Below are 17984 nucleotides of genomic sequence, written 5' to 3' on the forward strand. Positions count from 1 at the left end.
TCTTTTGCCTCACCCTTCTGCCCCTTACCTCCCGCAGTCAGTACTGTGCTGCTCCTGAATGCAGCCCTCCTGACTGAGTCCAAGTGCAGGCTGATGCAGCTCAAAGGCTTGGGATCCTGTCTCCCCAGGTCTGTTTGCTGCACAGGGAACTGATGAGATTAGCCCTGAGACAGGGATAACGGTGATGTTCACAGCTACTGTCATGGTCTCTAGCACCCAGAATCTCTCCTTTGGTCATCCTTCTCCTAGCTCTGACCATGAAGAACAGCCCTGCATTAAGGCTGCTGCCTTAAGTCCAGTTTCTGGGTCAGTCACATGGCCTTTCTGCATCTTCATTCCCCATCTGTATTACAAAAGGGGTTATGCCATCACCTCACTGCAGTCTGCCAATGAAATTTGTTAAAGATTGAGAAACAGTCATAGAGTAGAGCAAGAGGATCCAGGACAGACAGGGCTCACACTTTTCTGCTAGAGAATAAAATAGAAAAATTGACTTAACCCTAGCAGTAGACTGTACATCCAGCATCTCTGTTAATCACTCTTTCCCAGAGGCAGTCATGCCAGGTGGGAACTGCACAGCAGAGACCATGCTTTACCCTGTGCCAAGGAGAACAGAAGATCCAGCTGCAATTGCCTTACCCACCTAGGAAAGCCCCTTGCCAGAAGCACTCCCAGGTAGCCAACAACTCCAGCTCTGACAGGCGAGTGTGAGGGAGGGAGCACTGCAATGCCAAGCCTGGATTTGAAATGTCTGACAGAATCAGGACCCTTTTTCTCCAGTGTTTGCACATGTAGAATGCAAGGGCTAGAGGACTGTGCCTGTATCGTTGCAGTCTGCACAGACTAGGGAAGATCATATAACCTGGGGTCTCCCATGCTATAAAACTTGAGATCAGCAATGGTAAATGCTAATTTCACCTGGCCAAAATCACAGGCTTGCTTTTATAGGAGAACCTCTAGTTGTGAAATTCAACTGCCTTGCCATCTTACAGCTCCCAGGAATTGCTAGAATCCAGCCCTTTTGCATTCCTGAGCTGTCTGATGGCACAGCATCCTGAAAGTGCCCTTAGTGATCTGTTTCTTGCTGCTTTTCTCAGGTCTGATCCTGAAAAGTGCTGAACGCTCCACTGCCATCCCTAGGCTCCCCAAAGAGGGGCCTCTGTCTCTAGCACAGAGCTCCATGCATGTTTCCCTCATTCCCAGGTGCAGGTTGAGAAAAGCTGCTTTATTTGCAACAGCTGATGTGACATTCAGGTTTTTTATTTTTTGTGATTTTTTTTTTTTTTTTATTTCAGTGGTTTGGCAGTGGGAGCTCCCAGAATTAAAAAAAAAAAAAAAGTCACATAATTTGTGGCAAGTGGAGTTCATAATCTGTTAATTTATTATCATTTCTGTCATCCTGGAGGGCCATTAGCAGAGGTAATAAAGGGAGATGTAATTATAGGATCTGAGGCCACTCCAGACACAGCTGCTGTCACTCCACTTGCCATATTTCATTCTGTGCTAGTACTATCGTCTTCCTAGTGAGAACAGCACAACAGCTACCCTGGGAGAGCCTTCATCGTCACCCCTCGAGAGAAGTCTTGTCTCCCTGCATCAAGGCATGCAGAAAAGGTAGATGTTCAAAGACAATTAGCACAGGGGGGAGGGTGAGTGGCGGGGAGGGGGCCCCATACAAAAGGGGACAATTCCACATTGGCTAAGCCTGGCTTTTGAGCTAGTGGCTAATAAGGCTATTGAGCTAATAACATTTGCTAAACACCATTAAATCATGCTTTCTTGTTATCATAGGAGAGTGTCTTTAAGCTTAACTGGTTTTATTTGCTAACACTGTGGGGCAGAAGTTTTTTCTGACACCTGGGATGCTGAAGGGTTGGTACGACTTCAACGTCACACTGTTCTTTACTAATTCCAGTGCAAACACAAGGCAGGAATATGTGACTTTTGTTCCTTTCTCCATCCCTCTCTGTCCAAGAATTCATGCACACAGGAAGCAATGTCCTGTTTTGCTCAAAATCCTTGGAAGTCAGAAATACTGGGCATGCATAATGTAGACACCTGGCAGCCTCCTGGCCCTGCCCTGCTCTGCCCCCTTGCTGCCTAACTCAGTATGTTTCATACTTGTTTCAGAACTGTGGGGTATTTTGTTCTATTTTTATGAACTGTCTTTTATTATGTCTGTTACTTGGTACTGCTCCCTTGTGTAACAACCCCTGAGCTCTCTCCTGTGCACACAGTCCTGTTATAATACTGCTGCTGGTCTGAACTGAGCCAGGCTGATGGCTGTTATCGTGTTGCAGGGCCTTTGATAGGAAAGGAAAATACACAGAGAAAATTGAGATGATGGCAGGTATGTCCTGCCTTTCAGAAAGGAGAGAAAGAACCCCTTTCACATTGCAGGAGTAGTTTCTACTATACTCCTGTTCTGGGATAATATCACCATGGCAGACTGAAAAACTCTGTAGGAACTCAGAGCTGAGCATTCCACGCTCATCCCACAGCTGCAAGCTAGGAAAATACAGCAGGGCACCCTGTGCAAACAGAAATAGCCAAGGTTAGAGGAGCATACAATGGCACCTTACTGGACAGCCGTAGCAGCTAATTGTATTGCATTAAAACCATTCCTGTTAACACTCCAAGTACTGGGTTAGTAGAGCAATCCAGGCTGAGTTCCCTAATCGCCACTGTAACCCCACTTGTGATGAATCAGCCCCAGATGGCTTCCAGCACTAGTGACGGGTCTAATCCCTGCAGATACTGCAGTTCTTGTGTAAGAAGGGCACCACTGAGATTAACCTCTACTCAGAAACACTGTCCTGAAAAAGTTTCTCCAGACTTCGTAGTCCCACCATGTAACAGTTCATATACCATATAGCCAAGAAAACCACTAACCCTTGAGTCACAGGGGAAATACTCCCTCTGAAAAAAGTGAAGCAGCCACCAAAAAGCCAAAAGAGGAGCTACAAAGAGAAACAAAGTACATCGGAGAACTAAACTGTCTGATCACTCATGCTAGGATGCCTCACCAAACAAGGAAGAGCTTAAAGCCATGAAGCAAAGCAAAAGAACACAGACCCATGCAGTGGGAGACACAGAAAACGTGCAGTATGGGTTAAATACTGTGGCTGAGTCTCAGATATTCTCCTGACACAAGGAAGGGGGGCAGAAGGCAAGAGATAGCTGTAGTGAGCTGTTCACAGTGAGCATCTGAAGCAGTCTTTGGAAAGCAGCCACGTAAACCCCAAGGACATCCCCTAAGTTCCCTGGCCAACCTTCTCCACACCCAAATCCATCTATCTTTTTTTGGCGGGGGGGAACTAGAGACCAGGCACTTTCCGAGACCAGGCACTTTCCCTTCCCAGGCCAAATCTTTGTCCCCACAACCCCCTTGAGGGCCACGGCTGCTCCTTCAGCCTGGGTCCATCCTACCCGCAGGTGTGAGACAGTTGCTACGTCACTCAGTCATACAGGCACTCATTGGATATAGTCAGTGAGCTTTCCAAGGCCAGTCACATTGCCAATAAGTTGTCCTCGTTATTTGTCAGCGTGGAAGCCTGGAGATTCACTGACAATAGTATGTTGTCCATCCCAATGGGACTTGTTCTGTGATGAATCCAGTATGACAAAAGCTTTCCTGAGTCTGGGCAAGAATGCCCACTACAGAGAGGGTGGCTGCCTGCCTTGCCATTAGCAGTAAAGTCCAGTCACTGCCATAACACTTATTCATCTATAAACACAACAGACGTAGGTCATGTTGATGCAGTGCAAAATCACTGAAGTCCACCGTACCATCCCAAGGGCTGTTTCCCAAGCATTTTTGCAGTACCACTCAATGCCAGGTAAAACCAAGAACTTTTATCGTATCATCTCAAGGCCTTCTGCGTAATCTCAGGACACACACGCACCCCATCATCAATTTTTGCACCTATACCATAGGCTATATTGGAGTTTGTTACCAATGAGAGCCCACCACAAGCAGTTTTCTGTGACAGTAATTTCCACCCATCACTGTATGTAAAAATCCTGGTTGAAGACAAAACTGATAAGCACAGTGATAAATAATAGCTCCCTTTGCTGTTCATGCTTACACCCTTGTAATTCCCCCTGTTTACCTGGGATGTGCTTTGCCCAGCCAATGATCACCACCAGTTCCCTGTCTGCCAGGTCACAGAGGGTTGTCAGGGCTTTGATGTCACTCTCTGGCATGGTTGGATCAGGCATGGCATAAATCTTCTCTGGCTCAGCGACCAGCAAGTGGGAGACGATCTTAGTCACTGCACATTTCAAAGGAGAAGTTGTTGTATCTCACATGACATAAGGTGTCGTAACAGCCATTTCTAGAAGGACCTTGCTGGGACGAGACATGACTATAGAGTCCATAGGACCTCAGAAATGGTTTTGGTCACAACAAAAGACTATTGCAGCTACACAAGCTGTAGTGATCTGCCTATGCCAAACCAGCTCTGTACAGGGATGACAAAAGCAGGAAGTTACTGTAAGGTTGTCAGCCATTGTCTCAGGTAGGTCCAACAAGGGGAGGAAGAGGCACGAACAATCAGCTGGTGGGATGTAGAAAAGTTTAGAGAACTATGGGTAGTACCGAAGAGAGAAATCAGCATGGGACCAGTTTTGTTAACGTAGCTTGGTTACAGGAAAAGATCAGAATATCACTAAATGGATTTACATAATCTCCTACAAAAGGTCTGGTATTTAACCCTAGGTGCAATGAATACAGCACCTGGGCTGTACCTTAGGCATACCTAATCTACCCCTGCACTAGGTTCATAAGAAAAATAATCCTAGTGCTGATTTGGGTGACTGATATGGGAATCAGAAGTGACAACTGTTCCATTTTATGTTTTGGGAGACCAATAAAAAGAAACTTAGTGGTTGCTCAGAGGACCACAATTCAAGACCAATACGTACGTGGCTTTTTAGCTGGGGGAGGGATCTGTAAGCTCAGGTAAGTGCTACTCTCAGAATCCAGTCTCCTCTTGTATTTCTGACGGCCTCCACGGACTCGATCCAGACGAACACCTGCAAGTAAAACAATAGAAATCCTCATGATTCCTTAGTGCCACAGGGAACCTGGACAAGCAGATGCTAAAATTTGCCAAGTAAGACGTTCCCCACACTCCAGGGAGCTTCTCTCTCCCAAATACTTGAGATCTCAGCTGAACCCAGCAATCCCAATAATACCAGCTAGACTGCCTCCAGCTCTAACCATGCTGCTGTGAGCTTTACTTTATTCAAAACATTAATGAAGACAGAAATTAACCCATTCAAACTCTTCAATCACCATCAATCTGATGGGCAAATGAAAAGCTTCAGACCTCAATGCCCTCTGGATGATCTTGCTTTTAAAAAGAAAGACTTTAAATGTCAATCAAACCTGCAGTTATAAAAGTAAGCTTTTAGATTGTTCTTAAAAATGAGAAGTTAAATGTTCTGTGATCTCTTACTGTTTATATTTGAAAAAAGTGACATATAGCAAATAGATTATGAACTATCAATTCAACAAAGATATTTCAGCCTTGATCAAGTAAGGCAACTGTAATACAAAGAGAACCCAAATAAATAGAAACAACCTCTACTACAATAAAGCAATGATAAAGCTGAAGTAGGGAGACACTGAAGAATTTGTTGCAGCTCGTTCAAAATGCAGTGAATCAAACTGCAAATAGCACATTGAAAACAGCTCCCAGTGACCGGGAAGCACCAGTTACTGTCACAGTGCAAAAAACCATAGCAGCATCAATAGACTAGGACCAGCAGCTGAACTGCTGTATTAGTACAAAATACAGTGTTAAAAACAAATAGTGAAAAAAGGCATAGGTATTTATCCAATTGTCAGTTACTTCTGGCCAGCCATATGGTCTCTGGTAATCAGTTCTTATGAAATTGGGGTAACTCAGTCTTGCTGGGAGAAAAAGCTATTGCCAAAAAAAAAAAAAAAAAAAAAAAATCTTTCAAGGTAAATGTAGGAGCATTCAAACAGAATAAAAAATTGTATTTACACTATACAAGTACTTCCTTAGAAAAACACATAAGTTCTAGTCTGATCACAGGAACCAATTATGTGATATACTTCCTAATCACATCGAGCCATTAATATTTTGCAATCAATCCACTACATAAACACAAACAACTAAAAGCAAACACTCCAAATCAATTTTGAAGTGATGCTTTTTGAACAACTTGTACACCTGAAAATACCTGCAGTCTGCTGACAAATATTCTGCCCTAGAAAGAGGCACATGTCTGTCACTTGTGCATTTCAATGCCACCACACCAGCCCCACTTGCACCACATGAAACCATTACTTGCCACAACATCTAGATTCTGATACTCTTTACGGCTGCAGCACCCAAACCAGCTTGACTGACAGACAGTACCAACAGCCTCCCAACAGGAAGAATAACCAACACCAACCAGGCCAACAGCACTCAGTTATACAGTCTAACAGCAAAATCTCTCTGGCAGTAGCAACACCCACATGGAGGTCTAGGTTGCATTACCTGTAAGCCATGGTGTGTGGGGACAGAGGCTCTTAGGCATGATGATATTAATGCTATATAGCTGCTTCCTTTTAAGAGTCCTGCTGCTCCCATTGAGCAGGAGAAGCAGGAATGAGAAGGCCTGGAGCTCTCCAGAGCAAAAGAAATGCTGCTGCAAGTGGCTGCTATGGGAGGATGGCAGACACCGAAGATGGAGAGAAAGACACGAAGCTGAATACATGAACTCAGATCACACTGAGTAATTTCCTTCCCCTGCCCCATTTTCTATTTCTGACCCTGTGCGGAGAATTCATTGACATCCCTAAGCACAAGTACTACCTTTCTCCTCCATTACATGGTACTGTTTCTGAAAATGTTGCCCATTGCTTCTTTTACCTCCATTCACAGCAGCAGATAGCCTGTGGGCAAGACTCCTTCCTGGGAGCACCAACACATTCCACAGAGTGATTTCAGAAAGGGCAGCCAGGGAATCCCAAATGAGATTATCTAGGGAGATCCATGAGGAACAGCACTAATAAAGTCCTGCTTGAAGTAGGAAACTTTCCTTTCCATCTATGATTTCTTTCCCTTCAATATATGTGCCCTGATTTCCTAAGAAAGAAGACATCTATTCCAGACTCTGCTGAATGCATGACACCTACCTATAAGACAGGAGAGGAGGGAGAGACACAAATTTCAGGAACTGCCACTAAACCAAGTAACCAGGTGTGAAAATTAAAAGGGTCAGGAATACACTGTTCAAAGATTATGGAGGAATCCAGAACAGGCTGTAGGACTTCAGGCCTCAATCACAGCTCCCTAAGACCCTCACAGAAGAAGGGTCATAGTGGGGTCCATTCCTTCACGCCAGTGAGCAGAATGTCATTGGTGCAGGGAGACGCCATTCTCAGCCCAGGAGAAACCAACACACAGCCCTCAGAATGCTTTTGCCATGCAGTTTGATAAGCAGCGGAGAGGGGGCACTAGGAGGGATAGGGAGGAAATGGGGGAAGGAGCTCGTTTCCTTCTTCCAAGGAGAAGCATGCCATACTCCAGTGTTTGGCAGACGGATGGCTGCACAGGTTGCAGCTGTGCTAGGGACCCTCAATCAGATTATAAGGACACAAAGGACTTAAGTGCATTAAAAAAAGATAAGAGAGACGCAGAGAGATTTACCCTCCATCCCTCCTTCCCTCACTGAGCAGATAGAGGTCTGTTTGCCCAAGGACTTTGGCTCGTTAATTTTGAACAAGTGTTTGTCCTCCTCTTGTTCCCCATCCTGTGTGACACTCCTTGAGGCAAATGTTTTCAGTCAGCATTTGCAGAGCCACTATTCTATCCTGTTGTCATCGCTCCAGCCGCAGAGCTGGTGAATAGGCTGACCCCTACATAGCACATCCCAGCACCAGTTGCTGAGTGCAGTGACCTGCAGGTGCTGCAGCAAACAAAAGCATTTCAACCCCGAGTCCCTGACTGTGACACTCCAGACACAACCATCATGGCAAAATCCCTTCCCCAAAGATCTGACAGCCTAATGGGTCGTATCTAGATGGAAGAAAAGGGCATGATCAAATATCAGGACCTGGTACTGAGTCGTGGTATTCAGGTGGCTTGTTAATGCCTGCTGTTATACTTTCATTGCCTCAGTGGTTGATTTTAAGATAGGCAGGCTGGTTACAATGCAGCTCTGAAAGGGACACTAAAGGACATTAAAATGGAGTGGGGAGGTGCAGTGGGTAAGCTCAGAGAAGCAGCTTGAAGGAAAGCACTGAGCAGAGAAGAAATTGAGGGAGATGTAAAATGAGATATGAGTGGAAGTGAGACAGTGCAAGGAGAAGGGACATGAGAGGGCTGGAGCAAGGGTGAGCGGTACATACACTGTAATCCCAAGGGCAGATTTCACACCAAACGTGCAGCCACCTGAGCTTTAACTACAAGGTGCCGCAGCCACTTACAAGATGCAGCTGGTCTGTACTGAAGACCCTTACATAGGATTTGGTGCCACTCTGACAATAAGACAGCAGCAAGAGAAAGCAGTTGCCTTCCAGCTCCTGCACAAACCTATTTCTCACATGGATCACAACTGGCCAGTTCCCAGGAGAGAAGGCACTCGTCCTACAAAACTGTCACCACCATAGGCATTCCTGGACCCCTTTTCTTGACAGTATCAGCAAGGAGGGGCTGCTAGAGCAGTAAAGAAGGGAGGGTTTACATACACTATGTGAGATGCAACAGTATAGGGCAAAGTTTGGGATGTACCACCCCTTGATAACTTACCTTTCTGGCAGCTGCTTCTTCACAAATGAAAGCTATCTGGAAACATCCCCTCTCCTCCCACTCCCCTGTGTTTCAAGGAAGCACTGCTGTTCATTGAATCTTGTTATCTTTTGAGGGATCCTGAGTAAGAGTCCTGGCACCCCGTCTGACCTAGGTGTGGAGCTCACCCCGGTGTCCACCATAGGGATTGTGTCCCAGCTCACGGGCAGCATGCTCCCAGCTCCCCAGCCTGCCTGAGCCCCCTCTGACCTAGCAGGGAGGAGGGCAGGGCCAGGAGTTGGGCAGGACTTTTTGGCTCAGCATCCTGCCTGGGGTAGGGATGTCAGTTTTCTAAGCGTCCTGTGGGTGCCACTCGTGTTCCAAGAGCTCTTGCAGAGAGGTCTGTGCCAGCACCAGGCCTCTGCAGTGGGAGAGCTGATCTGCTGATCTGTTCAAGCTCCCTGCATTTCTCTGACATGTCCCTCAGAGAGACGTCTGCCCGACAACTTTGGGATCAGATGTCCCCTTGCTGACTTGATAACATCAGGCTTTGGGCTTTTTTTCTTAATGGAAGTAAAATAATTCCAGCTTTTTTTAAAGCTGGACCCAGGCCGAGCCTGTCGGAAGTAAAAATAGCAAAGTATGCAGAGGCGACAGCACACAGTCAGGTTTAGTTTCTCTTTTATTTTCTGGGGACTAAAAATACTCCTAAAAGCTCTGTGAAGCTAAGCCCTGGCCAGTGGGAAATGCAGTCTAGGCCCAATATCAGTTGTCGTGTCAAATTACTAGCCTCACCTCACTTTCCATCGAGTCCAATCACATGCCCACGAATTGATAGGAACAGAAAGATCTATCTTGCCAAAAGAGCTAGCGGAGGAGCCAAGCTACAGGGTTTGCACGGTACAATATGCGTCTAGACCAAGGAGGACACAACCAAAGGGAACACAGGGCAAGTGCTGGCCAGGGAGCAATGCTCACAGGGCTGCTTTTGCTGAGCTTCCCCGATACACCAGCCGGGTCCTGTGCCCACTGCCCACCTAATCCTTGAGCTGCGATTTCTGCATCAATGCAACCTGCTTGCTCTCCCAGGGTCTGAGCTGGGGTGGTGCTCTGTAGCTAACAGAGATGCTCCTGTCCCCAGGAGCTGCAGTCTAAAGTACATGGACTGGCACTGCCCAAGGAAGCTGGAAGGCATAGGCTAAGAGTAGAGAAGAAAGCAAGGGAGAAGGGTTGTGCCCAGGGTGTCTCCTACAGAATTTCCCTCTCCCTTTTTGCTCTGAACTTCAGGAGAGATAACAGGATGTGGCGATGGGATGAGTGAGCCAGGAGGAGGCCTATCAAGGAAACAGAGAGCAGCAATGACCATAAAAGTTAGGCTTGCCAAGATGGTGAAAGAAATAGACTATAGGGAAAAGCATCTCTATCTAATGAGAGTGGAGAGGCTGCAACCTGACTAGGGTCTCTTTTGTTACTCTGAGATTCCAGCATGGGAAGGGGAAAAGACTCCTTTATACCATTAGGTTTTATACTGCTGCAAAAAGAAGCCAGCCCCTGGAAAATGTCCTGGTAGATGACTGGTGCAATTACCCAACTAATTTGAAACACAGGAAAGCAACTTGAGGGTCACAGGTCAGCATGGTCAGAAAAACCCAGTGACTAGCACAGTGCAGGTCAGCAAGCCTGGGAATGACACTTGCAATGGCAGGGTGGGAAACCAACCTGGGGCACGAGGCAGTGGAGTTGAAAAATCCATCTCCTGTGTTACAAGGGCCTACAGAGATATTAGATCATTTCAAGTAGGATGTTGCAGCCTGCTCCACCTTTGATATTTTCAGGGATATGTTAGCTGTGTAGGAAAGTTCCTTTGCTGTCTGTCTGGCTAAAGAGTCCCTGGACACAGGTTAGCCCTGTGATGCCTGATGATACCTGGTACCAGAGGCTGTCACTTGCCTTGGAGCAGTGACACAAGGCGTCCTTGCTCCTCAGACACAAAAACACAAGCAGCATGTCCCAGGTGATTGTCCGAAGCATACAGGATCTGATGTAACCCACACAGCTTGCAAACCAACCCTTCTCCTCTGCTAGTGCCAGCTGCATGGCTGCCAGCTCTGCAGAGGCATCTCTGCAGCATTAGCCATTGCTGTCTGTCAAATGTACAGCTTCCTTCCCATGCTGAGCCCCTCTCACCTCGCCCCCCAATCACCCTGGAAAGTCAGGAATTAACAAGGGTTTCAAGGGCAGATGGGAATAAAGACTACCTCAGTACCTTGTTCAGCTCTCTGTAATAGCCCCCACACCCACACACTCACCCTGTGTTTGTGGTCCATGCACGTGTTCTCCTTTGCCTCCCTTCCCAACCCTCTAAACAGCCTGAAGCAGGACAGCAGCTCAATTGGCTACGTTACCCGTGGCAGCAATGCCTGCATAACAGCAGGCTGAGGGGCACTGTGTGAAAGGAACAGTTGCAGGCACATGCCTGCCAGGAGAAGACCATGGATGCCTTTCACAAGAGGACCTAAAAGATGACAAAGCCCCAGCCTCGCTGACCTTTCAAGTGGTAGTGCTCAGAGCTAAATCCCCAAAGGGGTGTTTGCTGCCTAGAGGAACCTGCAGCCCTGGGTGTGGTTTAACTCACCCTACTTTAGGCTTTGATAGCTCCCTTCTGCACGTCTGGGCTCCCTTGACCAGCAACAGAGAGAAGCAGGCACCTCCACATTTACCTCACTGGCCAAACACTTACCTGAGGAGGAGTGACGACAGATATTTCTCCCTATTGACTACCAAGGGAACCCCTGCAGGGTCAAACCAATGCTTTCTCTAGCCCAATTTTCTGTCTTAGTCTAGTTAGGTAGAGTCTGTGAGCCTTTTGGAACAGGTAGAGCAGCACAAGTATGGATAAAGAACCAAATTTTTAGATATGTGACACAATGGAGAGGCCCCCATCACTGCAGGGAGAGAGGCCCACTTGTGATGGAGATCCACAGAGGTGAGGGAGTTAGACCCACCAACACAGGGTGCTGCTGCTTTGGCCAGCCTCTTAGAGCACCTCTGCTTGGGCCTTGCAGCCTTGAAGTCTCTCCTGAAGTCCTCACCTCAGCAGTGGCTTTTCCAACACTAAGAACTACTGTCCACTTATTATTTAATTCTTAAATTAGAACAGCTGTGCCAGGCAATTCTGAGTAAAGACCCTCTCAGGATACCCTACAGCCCAAGGGCTGGCACAGTCTTCAAAGGTGAGTCAGGGGAAGGGACTGAGAATCTTGGCAGAGCTGAGTCACTGGTGAACGTGGGTTACCAGAGGCTGTGAAAATATTGATACACATGCCTTAAGTTACTGTAGAGCAGTGGGACATACATTCGGTCCCACCCCACTCTTGCTCACCTCAGAGGATCTTTCCTACCATCTTGTCAGAACTGCCTAAGAGCTTGTAGCACAATGGTTGGGGTCTAAACATCACTGGATGGTTGCAGCTTTCATCACCTTCCTCTTTTCTATACACGTTATAAGAGCACTAAGCACAATTTCTGGTGACAGAATGCACAAAGTGTTTGTCATAAACCTGTGTAGATGCCTCTCTGAACCCACACAGATGTACATTGATTGAGCCTGGCTGAACCCACACAGATGTACATTGATTGAGCCTGGACTTCATGTTTGATAGAATGGAGATTTCGTTAGGTATGGCAAGAACCTAGGCAAATTAATAATTCAGAATGAATGGGAGGAACCAAACTAAACAGATTCATAATCCACTGGATATGGCAGAAGGTGTGAGGGTCCTGGATGCACCAGTCTTACAGTCGGAAAACAAATACAAAGTGCCATCAGCCCAACGTGCACTTTGTGGACAGCCCATCCACTGCAAGCCTCCTCTTTGGAGAATCACCACCACACCGCCAAAGGCAGCACATGCTCTGTGTCACACCACCACCCAGCCCAGCTCCAGCCGCATTGCAAATGCTCATTTCATGCCTTGGAAAGTAGTTGGGTGTGGATGATATAGACATCAAAATGCCACTCACTGCACCTGGAGATCCTGTTTCAAAGGACAGGGGGTTGCCTGTCTGTTTTTAAACACAGGGGTATTTTAGAGAAAGAAAAATCATTTTTCATTCTCTTTTTTCATTTGGATGCCTCCAATAGCGGTATTTCTGGCACCGGCTGGAGGCAGAATACTCTATAAATACAAAGCCATTAAAACGCATGCAGCAGCAACCTGATCAGGGCTGCCTTTTAATTTCCTGACATGAGCTGGCCACTAACCCAATTACCCAGAATCCCCGGAGGAGCCCTCATCCTTCCCAGGAAGCACAAAGCAAGAACCCGAGCATATTGCAGGGATGTCAGCTGAGCTTTCACTGAAATCAAATATCTTCTTGAGAACACATGGTCTGGAAGCAGAGATGGGAGCAGGAGGGAGAGGTTGCTGGAAACGCTTTGCTCCATTGAAAGATTCTTTCACTTGAAAACAGAAATGAAACACCCTCCATTCAGTTATGTTGCTGAAAAGGAGCTCTGCTGTTGATTCAGTTATTTGAATTTTAGTGAAGGATGAAGGCAAAGTTACTAAGCGGAAGTAGTTTGAGATTGCCAGTGCTTGGAATCCCTTGTTTAGATACTAGATGACTGTACCCAATTTATAACATCACAGAGCCAGGCCTGCCCAGGGTGATAGACAGATTTGTTTCCTTGGGAAACATTTACGACATCAGCCACTGGCTGCAGCTGGTAAGGGAAACAGCAGAGTTAGGAATAAACACTAGGAAAGTTCTACTGGCTACAGGGCTCCACTGGCTGCAGCTGGTAAGGGAAACAGCAGAGTTAGGAATAAACACTAGGAAAGTTCTACTGGCTACAGGGCTCCCTAATCAGCCAGGGTCTTGAACAGGAGGAACGTGGATTTAAGTAAGACAGCCACTTCTGAAATCTGGAGATTACAGGCTCACCATCTCTGAAGGGGGGACCACATCCACCACTCACAGAGATGCAGGCACTTAGGCAGCACAAGGGTTATCAGGTTGTTGCAAATTCCTGGGAGGCAGGGTATTCCCAAAGACACTGGGGACAGGAGGGAAAGGGGAACAATTAAGAGGAAGATGAGCTGAAGAAACTTTGTGGCTCTCCTCTGTTCACTTCTCATTCATATTTCACCACCTAGGCCTGCAGTGTCAGTATCCACACCTTCCAGCAATTACTACATCAGAAATTAGATTAGACAGATAGGAGTCCAAGAGCTTAGGGGATTTGTAACAAAGAATTTGGGTGTCCTGTTGAATTTTAACATGTTCTCTAGCATTTCTTATGGAAATGCATTAGAAGCAAAGCCTAGGAAAGGAATGGTTGTACCTGGGATTACTACACCACAGCAGATACACTTATGGGAACAGAGAGAGTCATGTAGATAAAACAAATCATATGCCTTTCTTGGATAATTGCCTAACCTCTCTCTTGCTGTTAAAGAGCCTCCCTTTTCTGCATCCAGATCAAGACTACCTTCCTCTGCCTTCCTTCCTTGCATTTGTAGACTTCACCTTCACCACACAAGAAATAGCTGCTGGGTGACTCCCGAGAGCCAGGAGGCTAGGCCAGAGGACAACTTGCCTTCAAAGACATTCAGAGTGGGGCAAAGCACCTCATACAGGGCAGGTTTCCTATCCTGGGAATTCCCACTCCTGCTTTTATCAGAAGAAACGTATGTAGATCTGGGGGACTCCAGAAATACCTTCTACTTTCTGAAATAAGGTATATGTGGTCTACCACAGGACACATCCCCAGGGCCCTTTCATTCTTTGCCCTCTTTATTGGCAGCCAACCAGCAACGTCTGCAAGAAACTGGGCAGAAGCCATGCACACATCTCAGAAAGTTGCACTTAGGCCTCAGTCATGAGCAGGACTCTGAGGAGACAAGTCTCAGCACTGGCAAAGAGCAGGAGACAACCAATCTTCAGCAACATAATACACATTATTCCTATTAAGAAGGAAAACAAGACTCAAAGACTGGTGGAATAATGGGTGACATCTCAATGCCTAGATGGGACTTTTTAAAGCAGTTATTTTCTTTGCTATTTGGTTTGTCACTCTCTGATGTGACACATGAGTGCACGTGCATGCGCTTCATGAAAGCATTAGTGATCCGGCTTTACTTCCTTTTCAGAACTATCTGTGCTCCATCTGGGTCTCTGCAGATGTGCCAGCACAGAACAGGGAACAACACAGCTTTAGAAACAATACAAGTGGGAATCCACTGAAGAAAAAATTCTGCAGGGCTTCCACAACAGTAAAGGACCAAATGCCCAGACAAAAGCCAGTCTGCTCCATTTGATATGGTATAGTTTGGTATGTCCAGTATTGACTCTCCTCTGCTTGCCTGTCTGTCATTTCCACCCAAAGACGAGCTCTGTAATAAGAGGCCTTGATGTTCCATTGCACCTCATCTGTTATCTCCATCCCTTTTTGCATGATCTCAGAACATCTCCCTTTCATGAACTGACTGTCCTGGGTTTACATGGCAAGGTTTTTGTAGTGGAGGGCTGCAGGGATGGCTTCTGTGAGAAGACACCAGACACTGCCCCCATGTCAGACAGAGCCAGCTCCAGATGGCTCCAAAATGGACCCACCACTGGCCAAAGCTAATGGACCCACCACTGGCCAAAGCTAAGCCCATCAGTGATGCTGGTGATGCCTCTCTGATAACATATTCAAGAAAGGGTAAAAAACACTATGCAGCAGCTGTGAAAGAGGAGTGAGAAAATGCAAGAGAAACAGCCCTGCAGATACTGAGGTCACAGAAGAAGGAGTGGGAGGAGGTGCTCCAGGCACCGGAGCAGAGATTCCCCTGCAGCCTGTGGTGAAGACCATGGTGAAGCAAATTGTCCCCCTGCAGCCCATGGAAGACCACAGTAGTGCACATATCCACCCTGCAGCCCATGGAGGACCCCACACAGGAGCAGGTGGACATGCCCTGAATTAAGCTGCAGCTTGTGGAAAGCCCATGCCAGAGCAAGCTCCTGGTAGGAGCTGTGGCCTGGGGAGAGGAGTCCATGCAGCAGCAGGTTTTCTGGCAGGAACTGTGGCCTGTGGGGGACCCACACTGGAGCAGTTTGTTCCTGAAGGATGGTACCGTTTTGTCCTGGTTTTGGCTGGGATGGAGTTAATTTTCTTTCTAGTAGCTGGTATAGTGTTATGTTTTGGATTTAGTATGAGAATAACGTTGATAACACACTGATGTTTTTTGTTGTTGCTAAGTAGTGTTTATACTGAGTCAAGTATTTTTCAGCTTCTGATGCCCAGCCAGCAAGAAGGCTGGAGGGGCACAAGTTGGGAGGGGACACAGCCAGGGCTGCTGACCCAAACTGGCCAAAGGGGTATTCCATACCATGGGACGTCATGCCTACTATATAAACTGTGGGGAGTTGGCTGGGGTGGGCGGCAGATTGCTGCTCAGGAACTAACTGGGCGTCAGTTGGCGAGTGGTGAGCAATTCCATTGTGCATTACTTGTTTTGTATATTCCAATTCTTTCTTTCTTTATTATTGTCATTTTATCATTATTATTATTATTATTATTGTTATTATTATTTTATTCCTTTTTGTCCTATTAAACTGTCTTTATTTCAGCCTACAAGTTTTACTTTTTTCCTGATTCTCTCCACCATCCCACTGCAGGGTGCGTGAGTGAGTGAGCAGCTGCGTGATGCTTAGTTGCTGGCTGGGGTTAAACCTAAACCATGACACCTGTAGAAAGGAACGATGCTGGAGCTGTTCTTGAAGAACTGCAGGCTATGGGAAGGACTCACATTGGAGAACTTCATGAAGGACTGTATCCCGTGGGAAGGACCTCATGCTGGAGCAGGAGAATAGAATGAGGAGGAAAGAGACAAAGTGTTATGAACCAACCACAAACCCCCAGTCCCTATCTGCCTACACTGCTCAGGGGGGAGGAGGTGAATGTCATGACTGAGTTGAGTCTGGGAAGAAGCAGAAGTGGGAGGAAGGTGTTTTTACTTTTGTTTTTATTTCTCAATACCCTACTCTCTTATTAACTTGCAATAAATTAAACTCATTTTCCCCAAGTTGAGTTCTGCCCTTGACAGTAATTGCTGAGTGATCTCCCTGTTGTTATCTTGACCCGCAAGCTTTTTCATCATATTTTCTCTCCCTGTCCTCCTGAGGAGGGGGAGTGAGAGAGCAACTTGGTGGGCACTTGGTGGCCAGCCAAGGTCAACTCACCACACTGACACACAGACAAGAACGGACATCACTGTCCTCATCACAGTGTTGTTCTGCAAGGTCACACACAGGATTGTGAATTCAGAGAGGCAGCAGAGGTGTGGAGGGCAATGCTGTGAGGTCATGTTTAACCAGCCAATGCCCAAAATCAAACCTCTGAGCCCACTTACACAAGCCATGTGTCATCTGAAATTACATCTACCTCTTGAAGACAAACAAATTGCTGTAGAACAGAAAGGCCATGGGTGGCTAGAGCGTGAATGGCAAGGGTATATTCTCTCCAAAACTGACAAAGTATATTGAGGTTTTAAAAGAGACCTGCCAGACGGCTGAAATTTCTCTATCCATCATGCTAGAGAGCCAGAGAGATCTAGATCTACTTTGTAGAGCCCAGAATTGAAGAGCTACACTTTGGTCATTGTGGGCACAAGACAGACAGTGCTGGGAGCAGAGAGGCAACGGGGTGGCGAAAGACAGGGATGCCCAGCTCTGAGCAATGCTTCTCCTCTGCAAGTTTAAGGGCACGTTTTCCTTCACTGGCCATCCCCACTGGCTAGGCATGTATGTAGGTATCATGTTCTCCATTTGGGGTCAGCAGTATCACACGTTGCCCAGGTTTCCCTGATTTTTGCAGAGCAGGGGGTATGCACTTCTCCTGGAAGAAGCTGTGAAGATGCTCCATCTCCTGCTGCCTACAGGCTGGTGCTTCAGCAAGGCCAAGAGCAGCAGAGCGCAAGTTTTCTGGGGATGGTGCCTCTCCACAGGGGCGCTGGGACTGGAGTCTGCTGGAATCCTGGACTCCAGATTCAGCAGCTTCCTATCTGAGCCTGCTAGTAAGGGGCTAATTAATGCTCTCCGGGGGCACACTCCAGATGGAAGGGGAAAGTGAGAGACAGGCAGCCAGACAGGCCAACACTTCAGACATCTGAGCCAGTTGGGCTCCGTGGGCAGAGCTTTCTGCCTGCCACTTTCCCCAGCAAGTCTCGCCTGCCCTGCAGCGTC

The 17984-nt window shown here is 46.9% G+C and overlaps 1 protein-coding gene across 4 annotated transcripts in view; it reads right to left on the reverse strand.

Moving 5' to 3' along the window:
- Window positions 1–17984, reverse strand: part of ESRRB (estrogen related receptor beta) — a 132501-nt gene that overhangs the window by 11204 nt on the left and 103313 nt on the right. For 3 of the 4 annotated variants that reach the window (XM_049825141.1, XM_049825142.1, XM_049825140.1), the window contains exons 4-5: window positions 4927–5037; window positions 4113–4274 (exon numbers count right to left, since the gene is read on the reverse strand). In XM_049825141.1, coding sequence (XP_049681098.1) covers window positions 4113–4274; window positions 4927–5037 — 273 coding nt within the window. Of the gene's footprint in view, window positions 1–4112; window positions 4275–4926; window positions 5038–8774; window positions 8982–17984 lie in introns of those variants that run through there. The other variant, XM_049825143.1, reaches the window with a different exon arrangement.

The sequence above is a fragment of the Accipiter gentilis genome, chromosome 22, assembly GCF_929443795.1.
Source record: "Accipiter gentilis chromosome 22, bAccGen1.1, whole genome shotgun sequence".
Lineage (NCBI taxonomy): Eukaryota > Metazoa > Chordata > Aves > Accipitriformes > Accipitridae > Astur > Astur gentilis.